This window comes from Sphaerodactylus townsendi, linkage group LG08 (genome assembly GCF_021028975.2).
Source record: "Sphaerodactylus townsendi isolate TG3544 linkage group LG08, MPM_Stown_v2.3, whole genome shotgun sequence".
Classification (NCBI taxonomy): domain Eukaryota; kingdom Metazoa; phylum Chordata; class Lepidosauria; order Squamata; family Sphaerodactylidae; genus Sphaerodactylus; species Sphaerodactylus townsendi.
In genome coordinates, this window is record NC_059432.1 from 52511574 (window position 1) to 52524183 (window position 12610).

Genomic DNA, 12610 nt, shown 5'->3' on the forward strand with positions numbered 1-12610 from the left:
ATATAGCGAAGAGAGGGAAAGAGAGAATATGAGGGGGAGGTCAAGTAACAGCTGATTTATGTAGTGTTTTCAAGGCAAGAGACATTCAGAGGTGATTTGCCACTGACTGTCTCCATGTCACGCCCCTGGTATTCCTTGGAGGTCTCCCAACCAAACTCTAGCCAGAGTCAGGGCTGAAGGTGCATGACTGGCCCAAGGTCACCCACCATGCTTCCATGGCAGAGTGCGGATTCAAACCTGGATTTCCCATGTTCTAATCCACCACCTGAGCCACTAGATCATGCTAGCTTTCATATATTTTATATACAGGAAGCAATAAACTAATGAATTTTTGTAAATTTTAGTACAAGAGGAATCCATCTTGAATACTTGGATTCTATCATGATTTTGTATATTTACATACTATTCTATTTTGTCTCCACCCCTTCAGAAACCTATATTTTTCAATGTCTAACGTTCCCCTCTGACCTATGCAGCTCCATCTAAGCACTATTTTTCCCTATAATTGGGGCACCACCAACTTAACAAAGAGGGTTTGGGGTACAGTTACAAAGATCTAAATAAAATGTGTCCTGCTCAACATCCCTAAGTAACTCCTATGCCCCTCAAAAGTTTACAATATTAAAAAGCTTACTGATATTAGAACTGTGCCTGGGGTCTGTGCAAGTGAGGGGCTATAAAGAAATTAGACTCTTGGACATGTCTGTATCTGGCAATTCTATCTGTATACTGTGATTGTGTTTCCTCAGACATATCATTGCTCTACAAACAAAACATGGAAGATTGTTCTGTAGTTCTTTTCCTGGTACTGCTTAGTTTCATCTTTTACCTCTCCAATACTGGATAGTGAAGAAAAATGGTACACCTCAAAAACCAAACTGAACTTAGTCAATTGCAACTGTAACTTAAAATGTTCAGAGTTAAACCCAAGATCATTTGGGCACTCCATTATCTAGTATACGGTTAACCTGCAGCAAATTCTACCCTATCCACACTTTCAACATTATAATTGTACTTCTCCTCAAGAAAGCACATTTAGAACATGAAAATTGAAAGTTGCTGAGGTACTGGCCCCATGCTTTTGTGCAGAATTTGCATTAAAATCATAGCCATATAACAGAATGATTGACATTTAGGCAAAACAAGCCATTTTAATAATATGTTCTTAGTAAGATTAATAGTACATACAGTGTAAAACATGCTGTATGAAAAATGATCTTTGAAGATCTTGTGGAAGCCAATGAACTGAGCAAAATGACAAGTGAAGGAAATACATTTGCAGACCTTGTCTGGAATTTATTAACAATAGTGAGTTTACAATCCCATATTAAGCACTGTGAAGTACTAAAACAAATGTGTGTCTAAGTATTTGTGGGAAATCCCCTTCTGAATTGCACTGGGATTTGCCCCCGGAGGGATTTTATCATTGACCTTCACTAGTACCCAAGGAAACATTCAGTATGGGGAAATAAACATACTTAAGATTGTTGATAATAATGGCAAGAATGGTGTTATATAGAACTGTATGCCTCTGTCATAACTGGTGAAGGAAGAAGAAGCCATTCCATCATCAAATATTTGAATGGGAACACAGCCAAAAAAATCTTTTTACAAAAGGAAATTCACTTGTTTACAGTCGCTAGACATCAGTGCTAATGAACAGCCAAAAGAAAAGATACAATATGTGTTGTGAAAAACAGATTTCTTGTTTTAACTAGCAGGAAATATAGAAGATGATAAATTTAACTACAAAGGCTTACAAAAGCAGCATTTTCCCAAATACTGCAAATAATCATTTCTGTGACATTTGGATCAATCCACCATATGTTATTTATTTGACTGAAGATCTTTTTCTAACAGTTTCTGCATGAGGGAATAGCTGTTAGTGTTTGCTATGGGCTTTACAAATAACTATACAGATTTTTAAAAATCTTTTCTTTGGAATACGCTAACACATACTCTGAAAAATTCAGTGTGGTTAGAAGCATGGAGGTATATGTGTGACAGAGGACCCTTTTTATTCCCTTGTCTCCTGCCCCACCACCAACACCAGTATTGGATATCTTTCCTTGGGGAAAATAGAATATTTTGCTCCTCCCTTCAACTCTAAAATAGTCTTTGGGCTTAGAGGGATTTGGACTTAGAGATTGTACTGTCTCTGAGCCAGAGACGTAGTTGGCCAGGAGTGCACCTGGGGCGTAATCCTTGTGCCAAACATACCCTTAGGTCTGGCAGTTTCAAGGTTACAAGAATCTAGGAAGATATATTCCATCTCATTAGTGCCCAAGCTCATGGGTGGGCGAAGGTGTTTGTTTAATTGGACCCGATACAACTGCCAGACATTTGGTCTAATTAGCTTATCTGATTGACTGATTCATCTGCTTAGCTACACACTTGATCGGTCAAGTTACATAATTTGTTATACATTTGATCAGTTAACTAGAATCAGGCCAATGCGGATTTTTGAGCATACAGGGAAGACCTTTCATTCTAATTTTGCCCTGTGTCTGGATTTGACACAGTTCTTCTGGTAACATTTGAATCTTGAACAAATGCTAAGTAAATATACTTACGTACTTTAGATTTATAGCTTAATTATTGTTATCCTTACTGTTCACTGCTTTTTAATTGAATATTTCTGTACAATTGTATAATACTTATATTTTATGGTGCTGTTGAATTCAGGAGGCTTCAGTCTGAATCTAGTACTTCAGCCTACATTAGCTACAGCTTCTAGATTGTTTTCAGGAAGTCACCTTGTAAGCATCCTACCTTGCAACAGTCGATTTCTTGATTTTAGTCCCAGGAGAACTAGAGGCCCACTGGCTAGGTAGGAAGGGTCAGGTGGTAGTACCACCCCAGGGTGTGAGAATCCTCACTTCAACCTATTTGGTTCTATGTTATTTGACCTGCCTCTAAACAGGGCTTTAAGGTCCCTTGACACACGGAGGCCCAGCTTACTATCAAAGGGTTGCATGTAAAAGCTGTTCTATATGTTTTAACCATATGTGGAGTTGTCAGCATGCAGAGGCTGTTTTAGGCAGTTTCAATGTGACAAGGGCAATGGGCAGAATGCTTCTGAGACTGCAAGGTAGTGATCTTTCAAAATACATGTTACAGAAGAGAGAATAGGAAGCACTTTTACACAAAGGTGAAATACTTTACTCATTCCTGCATGTCTCCAGCAGCTTCCAAGTGCTACTGTGTGTTGGAATACTACTGATTGTAGGAAGGCATGTTTTGTAGGAGGGCGTTGGGGGTAGGGATAATTATAACTGGGAAGGTAGATGCTGGCTAGGGAAACTGGTGGATTTTTTGTTCAACAGTATACATGAAATGTGTACTCCTAAACATGGTCCTCTTAAGTTATAGAAATGGGAAAGAAATATGGATAAAGAAGCTAGTGGAACAACAGTGCAGGATCTGTACTTGTTGCTACATGGTCTCCGACTGCCTGCAGTGTTTACTGAACCAACAAGATCTCCTGCAGGCAGTCTGAGATTCTGAGCCTCAAACCTAAACCCCAAGCTCTGTTGTACTTTAACGTTGCTCTTTAGCTTTGCACCAGAATGGCTACTGCCTCAACTTCAGATTTACTTGTATGAATCTGATCTTCTCAGTTTCTCTCTCATTCTGCCCTTGAACTTTTTTTTTGCTACAGTTTGATTTGCAACTTTGGATTTTCTATTCCTCTGTCTTTAACCTCAAAGTTAACTACGGTCTAGTTGCCTCTCCAATAGTAGCTCTTCCAAAGATGTGATTGGTATGGAAGTAAAGAACTTAAGAACATAAGAACATAAGAACAAGCCAGCTGGATCAGACCAAAGTCCATCTAGTCCAGCTCTCTGCTACTCGCAGTGGCCCACCAGGTGCCTTTGGGAGCTCACATGTAGGATGTGAACGCAATGGCCTTCTGCGCTGCTGCTCCTCGGATCACCTGGTCTGCTAAGGCATTTGCAATCTCAGATCAAGGAGGATCAAGATTCGTAGCCATAAATCGACTTCTCCTCCCTAAAGCTGTCCAAGCTCCTCTAGAGCTATCCAGGGTCGCGGGCCATCACCACCTCCTGTGGCAGCATATTCCAAACACCAATCACACGTTGCGTGAAGAAGTGTTTCCTTATTAGTCTAATTCTTCCCCCAGCATTTTCAATGAATGCCCCTGGTTCTAGTGACAGGGAGAAAGAGAGAAAATTTCTCTGTCAACATTTTCTACCCCATGCATAATTTTGTAGACTTCAATCATATCCCCCCTCAGCCTTCCAAACTAAAGAGTCCCAAACGCTGCAGCCTCTCCTCATAGGAAGGTGTGCTCCAGTCCCTCAATCATCCTTGTTGCCCCTTCTCTGCACTTTTCTATCTCCTCAATATCCTTTTGAGATGCGGCGACCAGAACTGGACACAGTACTCCAGCGGTCTAATCCACTGCTTTATATAAGGGCATGACAATCTTTGCAGTTTTATTATCAATTCCTTTCCTAATGATCCCCAGCATAGAGTTTGCCTTTTTTACAGCTGCCATGCATTGAGTTGACATTCCCATGGAACTATCAACTAAGACGCCTAAATCCCTTTCCTGGTCTGTGACTGATAGCACTGACCCCTGTAGCGTGTATGTGAAGTTTGGATTTTTTGCCCCTGTGTGCATCACTTTACATTTTGCTACATTGAACTGCATTTGCCATTTCTGAGCCCACTCACCTAATTTATCAAGGTCCGCTTGGAGCTCTTCGCAATCCTTTGTGGTTCTCACCACCCTACATAATTTGGTAATTAAAGGGGAACTTAAAGGGGAACTACCATTCTTAACACTAGTTGCATGTTGGATTATTAAATCGTTCTATTTGTACAACCGCTAGTGTATTGTATATCTAGAAGGGTTTTATGTGCAGTATCATGGAATCTTCTCAAATAAAATCATGAAACATTATAAATGTTAAGTTAAAAGGGCATACCATCTCCAGAAATTCACTTTCCATTTGAAGAGCTTCATAGACATTTTCCATTTTGTCTTCTCGGTAACTCTCCAATTCCTTTTTAAGCCTGTGCCAATATTTGAAAAACAACCAAAAACTTGCTGTGGTGAGGCTGCCAATTGCATTCTCTTTTCATTCAGTGCAGCCCCAGTTTTTATTAATTTTGGTGGTCTCTGCAGAATATCTTAAGTCCACTGAACTGCCAACAATGTGGAACACATGTCAAGATCCTCTTACAAATCAGAACCAACAGTTTCTAGATTGCCATGTGATATGTACATTACATTACCTGAGACTGCATAAATCACTGCATAACACAAGCAATAGGTTAGGGATGGGAGGGGGGGTGTCAGGCAAGCTCCAGGAAGAAAGAACCAATGTATTTACAATAAAGGGCTGTCAGAAAAGTTACAAGGTATAATTTTTTCCTATGGATTGTGTACCTGTTAATAATAGTTCAAAGAATTATACTATGGGCATTCTCAAAATGCCTTTTTTCCCCAACTGAACAGAGTTGAAACCTTTGGGGGGTCTTTGTGTTTCCCAAGCAGCTGTTTGCATCTTTTCTCTAAGGGTTACCATCCTCTTTTTTCAAATGGCAACATATTAGGTAACACTTTCTTTAAGATTTTGTGGTGCACATTTTAAGTGGTGAACTTTCTGAGGTACATCCCCAATCACTTTAGAGAAATCTGTGATGGACATATTTATTCACTGCAGTTGTTCAAAACTATTAGAAAACTATAGGCATTATCCACTCACAAATGTCTGGTATATCATATAAGTGACCATTGATCAACATTGTGTTACTCATTGTATTTCTATTTGTATTTGGACACTGCTGGATAGCTCTATGCTTTTGTATTTGTTTTTATGACCTGCTGATATGATACAGAGATTATAGATTGTCTCGTGACAGAGAAAATGCAAGTCAGCTGTTGAAAGATCCCTCAAGTGCATTAGCATGGCAGTACAAGCAGAGGTTATGTCCCATTGTTGGCACACTTCAAGAAAAGGGAGGGATGTGCATCTTGCCTTAATTCAGGTAAACTATGAAGAGTAACTGACCATTGTTGGTTAATCCATGAAATGTATCTGGATTGTTGGAAGAAAATGCCAACCCCCCCGCCCCCCACAACCCTGCTTTCACATTGGGATCCCTTTAGGTTCTGCAATTTTATTGAACAGGAATAGGAACGCACGTATCATGCGAAGATTTACTCCTTCATGATCACTGTAAAATGACTATGTGGCAAAGACTATGTGTAAAGACTATGTGGCAAAAGGTACTTGGAAGATCCATGACTGGATCTCCTGACAGCTTAGATTTTGTTTAAAAAGCTATCACAGGGAAATTTGTTCGATAGAACCGGTTGGAACTGAACCGGTTGTTAAAGATTAACTTCAACTCCTTTGATAAATCTTCCTCAGTTCTGCAAATTGCCGGTTAATGATTAACTTCAACTTCAACTGACCCAGCAAGTCTGTTAATGATTAATCCCCCTCCTCTCCATGGGAGAGATGCGCCCACCCTGCTTTGTTAAACGTTCTACCCTTGTGGCATGGGGATGGGGAGTGCAGAATTTGGCCAGTGTTTGGTTTCTGTGGGCAAATCTTGCTTCCTGCAGGGCAGGCGAAGATGGGCCCGGCGGCTCGGCTCGGTCTGGCCGGCCGCCGGGAGAGCGCTCGCCCCACAAGCACCAGAGCGGGCAGGAGATCAAGCCCACGGCACGGCCTGGCCGGCCGCGGGCAAGAGATGCGCCCGCCCTGCTTCCTGCAGGGTGGGCAAAGATGGGTGCGGTGGTGGATTGGCCTGGCCGGCCGCCGGGAGAGCGCCCGCCCCGCAAGCAGCGGGGCGGGCAGGAGGTAAAGCCCACGGCACGGCCTGGCCGGCCGCGGGTGAGAGATGCACCCGCCCTGCTTCCTGCAGGGCGGGCGAAGATGGAGACGGGCTTTACCTCCTGCCCGCCCCGCTGGGGACGGCGAAGATGGGGACGGCGGCTCGGCCTGGCCGGCCGCCGGGAGAGCACCCGCCCGGGCAGGAGGTAAAGCCCACGGCACGGCCTGGCCGGCCTTGGGCGAGGGATGCGCCCGCCCTGCTTCCTGCAGGGCGGGCGAAGATGGGGACGGCGGCTCGGCCAGGCCGGCCGCCGGGACAGCATCCACCCCGCAAGCAGTGGGGCGGGCAGGAGGTAAAGCCCACGGCCTGGCCGGCCGCAGGCAAGAGATGCGCCCACCCTGCTTCCTGCAGGGCGGGCAAAGATGGGCGCGGCGGTGGATCGGCCTGGCCGGCCGCCGGGAAAGCGCCCGCCCCGGGGCGGGCAGGAGGTAAAGCCCACGGCACGGCCTGGCCGGCTGCGGGCGAGAGATGCGCCCGCCCTGCTTCCTGCAGGGCGGGCGAAGATGGGGACGGCGGCTCGGTCTGGCCGGCCGCCGGGAGAGCACCTGCCCGGGCAGGAGGTAAAGCCCACGGCACGGCCTGGCCGGCCTTGGGCGAGGGATGTGCCCGCCCTGCTTCCTGCAGGGCGGGCGAAGATGGGGACGGCGGCTCGGCCAGGCCGGCCGCTGGGACAGCACCCACCACGCAAGCAGTGGAGCGGGCAGGAGGTAAAGCCCACGGCCTGGCCGGCCGCAGGCAAGAGATGCGCCCACCCTGCTTCCTGCAGGGCGGGCAAAGATGGGCGCGGCAGTGGATCGGCCTGGCCGGCCGCCGGGAGAGCGCCCACCCCGGGGCGGGCAGGAGGTAAAGCCCACGGCACGGCCTGGCCGTCCTTGGGCGAGAGATGCGCCCGCTCTGCTTCCTGCAGGGCGGGCAAAGATGGGCCCGGCGGCTGGGCTTGGCCGGCCGCCGGGAGAGCGCCCGCCCCGCAAGCACCAGGGCGGGCAGGAGGTAAAGCCCACGGCACGGCCTGGCCGGCTGCGGGCAAGAGATGCGCCCGCCCTGCTTCCTGCAGGGCGGGCAAAGATGGGGACGGCGGCTCGGCCTGGCCGGCCGCCGGGAGACCACTTGCCCGGGCAGGAGGTAAAGCCCACGGCACGGCCTGGCCGGCCTTGGGCAAGAGGTGCGCCCGCGCTGCTTCCTGCAGGGCAGGTGAAGATGGGGACAGCGGCTCGGCCAGGCCGGCCGCCGGGACAGCACCCACCCCGCAAGCAGTGGGGCGGGCAGGAGGTAAAGCCCACGGCACGGCCTGGCTGGCCGCGGGCAAGAGATGCGCCCGCCCTGCTTCTTGCAGGGCGGGCAAAGATGGGCACGGCGGTGGATTGGCCTGGCCGGCCGCCGGGAGAGCGCCCGCCCCGCAAGCAGCGGGGCAGGCAGGAGGTAAAGCCCACAGCACGGCCTGGCCGGCCGCGGGATGCGCCCGCCCTGCTTCCTGCAGGGCGGGCGAAGATGGGTCCGGCGGCTCGGCCTGACCGGCCGCCGGGAGAGCGCCCGCCCCACAAGCAGCGGGGCGGGCAGGAGGTAAAGCCCACGGCACGGCCTGGCCGGCCGCGGGCAAGAGATGCGCCCGCCCTGCTTCCTGCAGGGCGGGCGAAGATGGGGACGGCGGCTCGGCCTGGTTTCTGTGGGCAAATCTTTCTACCCTGGTGGCATGGGGATGGAGAGTGCAGAATTTGGCCAGTGTTTGGTTTCTGTGGGCAAATCTTTCTACCCTGGTGGCATGGGAATGGAGAGTGCAGAATTTGGCCAGTGTTTGGTTTCTGTGGGCAAATCTTTCTACCCTGGTGGCATGGGAATGGAGAGTGCAGAATTTGGCCAGTGTTTGGTTTCTGTGGGCAAATCTTTCTACCCTGGTGGCATGGGAATGGAGAGTGCAGAATTTGGCCAGTGTTTGGTTTCTGTGGGCAAATCTTTCTACCCTGGTGGCATGGGAATGGAGAGTGCAGAATTTGGCCAGTGCTTGGTTTCTGTGGGCAAATCTTTCTACCCTGGTGGCATGGGGATGGGGAGAGGAGTTTTTGCTCAGTGCTTGGCTCCGTTTTGCAAAACTGTCTACCCAGGTGGCATTGGGATGGAGTGGGGAGATTTTGCCCAGTGCCCCTGCTGCAGTACCGCCCACCCTGCTCTGGAAATCCCTTCACCCAGAACGCCCAGACCATGCCCTCGCCATGTTGTGCCCCACCCTGCTCCGTTTGGCACTACGCGACTGTTTGAATCCCACCACCATCGTAACATGTTGTTAAAATTTTTGAATCCCACCACTGGGATAGGGTCCTTTGCACAGCACAAAAGAACACTGATTGTCCTGATGAAACGTGTACAGCCAAACACATAGGGGTTTTACATGACAATAAAGCTGTCACCTGACATCTTTTCCCCTCCCCCCACTTTTTGATTTTCTGGCACATTGCTTGGTATAGCCCTGTTTTATCTTCCTCTTAGCCATGGTGCATTTAACTTTTTCCTCCTGTCATTTTACTGATCAAATTTGCTCTTTCTCCTATACTGCAGCTTAAAATATGGATTTAACATGTTAAGGGGATTTAAAATGTGCATATTGTGGATATATTATTTGATATCTGGATAAAGTGTTCTGAGAGCCAGACCAATAAGTGAGTTGTGGTTACTTCCAGCAGCAATGGGGAAAGAGCATTTTCCAATGAATAGGCTGTATTTTAATGGTAGCATAACAAGGAGAAGTATACTAAAGTTTGGAGACTGTGTTCTTTTCTTCTGTGCTATTCAATAAAGCCTCTGAACTTGTCTCAGAGTTCAGGATCAAACAATAGTCAGACAGCTCATTAAAAAGTCTAGGCAGGAAATAGCCAAAGAGGAGCAAAAATTGTGACTGATATGGGAGTACAGTCTCTTTATATGGGATGCATTCCACTAGGAAATAAAAGATCTTTGAAAAGTAGGAGTCCTCATACTGGAGACCACCCATTATATTTGCTTAACTGGTTACCTGCTGGACCAAGGAAAAGCTATTTCAGATCTTTAAATGGCCCAAGGTATATGCAGCGATAAAATTATACTGTAATCCTTGTCATACTTGCCAGGAGATAGTAAAATGAAAGATAAGTGTAAAGTTGTGTTAAATCCATTCATGATAACCAAAGTGCAGTTTCTGGAGTCACTATGAATATGTTGGGACTGCTAAGTGAGCCCATATAAGAAAAGAGTTGTATTAAGGCAGTAGCAAATCTACCACAGCAGTAAATCTGGTCTGAGACTTGATATGATGTTAAGAGGATCCATATGTTTGCTTTGTATAAAAACCAAATTTTACTGCTTGAATGTTACCGGGAAATTATTTATCTTTTACACAAAGAGTTGTATTAATCAAAATGTCTGCATGAAGCTTTGAAATGAAAGAAGTCACTGGTTTGAGGAGAAAAATCAGAGCAGGTGAAAGATGGTACGACAATCCCATTTGGCTGCCTGAAATAGTCATTTTTAAAAAATTAAAAGTTAAATAGTTACTGTATGTGCCAGGCAGAGTTTGCACACAAAATAGAATGTTTGTTAAGTTCAGGCTTCACAATCAGTGCTGTAAGAATACCTCAGTTATTGAACAAATTATGAAAGTTTATCATTTGGATAAAAATGTTTAAATTGTGCTTAGACTGAAATCTGATGTAACTGCTTAGAATTAAGAGTTTTGAGCACAAATCTTAGTCTATCAGTTGGTTTCTGCTGGCAGAAAAGGAAGGCGCCCCCTCTCCCCACACAAACGTTTGACTCCTATAAAATAACAGGAACCGGGGAACAGGGCAGAACCCTTCCTCCTGCACCACTGAAGAAGCTAGCAGCATGTTACTCTGTGTATAAATTATAATCAGTAACTTGCACGAACACAAGAAGATACATTTCCAAATGCAGTTATGAAACACAGGCCTACTGGCACATGTGTTTCAGATGTTTTTCAGTTAGCAAAATTACTATGACATTATTAAAAATAATATTTGCACCAAATCCAAGAGAAAAAACAGTATCTTGACATAATATATTTTAGAGCATTCTGTAGAATGACACTGCTGGATCCAGGGGCATTTCAAAGTATTTTGTCAATCCAAGAATGGTACAATTTTGCCATCTGGTGAGAGGCGCATCTAGGCAAACTGGAGCCCGGGGACAAAACCTGAGTGTGGTGCCCCCCCCCCCCCCGAATGGGCGGCCACTCTGCCCCACCACAACCAAACAATGATTTTTTGCACCAGCTCACTAAACACCTCCCACCCCCAGAAAAACATACATGGTTCTCTCCCCACCAACTTTCTTTCCTAATTTTGTTCTCACACCAACCCTATGAGGTAGGTTGTTAACCTGAGAAACAGCTCCAAGCCAGGGCAATGTAAATCTCTCACAAATCACCCCCAGCAAAACATTTACCAAACAAATGTCAGCATCATCTCTCGCAAAACACCTTCAGTGGAATCCACCCCCAAATAGCATCACTTTCAAAGGTGTTTAAACTAGTAAGCTCAGATTCTTCTTTTAAATCCACCTTAAAGGGAGAATCTAGTGTCCCTAGTTAAAACAACATTGAAAGTGATGCTGTTTTGGAGTGAATTCTCCTCCACCCTGAAACAGCATCACTCTCAATGTTTAAACTGGGGACCTCAGATTATCCCTTTAAGTCCATGCCGAAGGGGGTGGATTTAAAAGAAGAATCTGGGGAAATTTGGAGGGTGCCTGCTGTCAGGGGTGCAATTGTTAAGCTAGCAGCACCAAACTTTCAGGGTATCTTTAGGAGACTCTCCTGATGATACCACCCAGGTTTGGTGAAGTTTGGTTCAGGAGGTCCCTGGCTGAAGCAAGAAGCTGGTAGAGAATGCCAGAGCTAATAGGAAACTTGTCCAGAAGGAAAAGAAAACATGACTGATTGAGCAAGATTGCTTTTGTTATTTTTCATTAATGGGAAGAACTGCTGTTTAAATATATTCAGACAATAATAGCTTTTTTGTTTTATTCCTTCAAGCAAAAATAACTTTAAAAGCTTCAAGAAAGATGAAAAAAATCATTTTAAATATTGAAAGGATTTATTTTTATTTTACTTGACATTTTTCACCTCTTCTTGCCTTTTGCATCAACCTGTTAACTCAGAAATCAATTTTGATATTCAACAAAATCTATTTTATGTTCTTTGTGTAAAGAATGATATTTATTTTCAAAGCCTGGGACTCTGATCCAATAAAATATACGCATATTATATCAATCTCTGTTCAAAATCAGCTATCAGGGTGAGGCTGCAGTCAATTCTAACCAGTGGGACATATAGGAGGAAGTATTTTAGGCCCAAAACACTGAAAAGGAAGTCACATATCCTACTCATTAGCTTATCTTCAAGTTCCATTTGTCTTTTCAAATGAACTAAGTGTTGCCCTCCTGAGGCCTTTAGACAGGGACAGAGAGGATAATTCATATTTTACTGGGCAGCTGAACTTCCTTCTCCAAAGTTATTGAAGTGGCTATTCATGCTCTGGCAACCCAATCTGGAGGAGTTATGGAGCTAAAATGATCCTCTAGCCAACTTTCCCCTTCCCACTTAACTACCCAAATGCTCCTTTCAATAGTTTGAATGCTTGCCTAAGAATCAAGTGCCAGCAACCTCATACTTCAGCATACATGTGGCAGAAAGAATATCTCAAAAGGTTATAACTGTCAGAAATTCTTAGAAGTAAGTATGGTAGCT

The 12610-nt window shown here is 45.7% G+C and overlaps 1 protein-coding gene across 1 annotated transcript in view; it reads right to left on the minus strand.

Moving 5' to 3' along the window:
• Positions 1–1827: 1827 nt before the first annotated feature.
• The window catches only part of CCDC172 (coiled-coil domain containing 172), a 37494-nt gene continuing 26711 nt past the window's right edge, over positions 1828–12610 (minus strand). Inside the window, exons 7-8 of the mRNA XM_048506733.1 lie at positions 4956–5043; positions 1828–1863 (exon numbers count right to left, since the gene is read on the minus strand). Coding sequence (XP_048362690.1) covers positions 1828–1863; positions 4956–5043 — 124 coding nt within the window. The remainder of the gene's footprint in view (positions 1864–4955; positions 5044–12610) is intronic.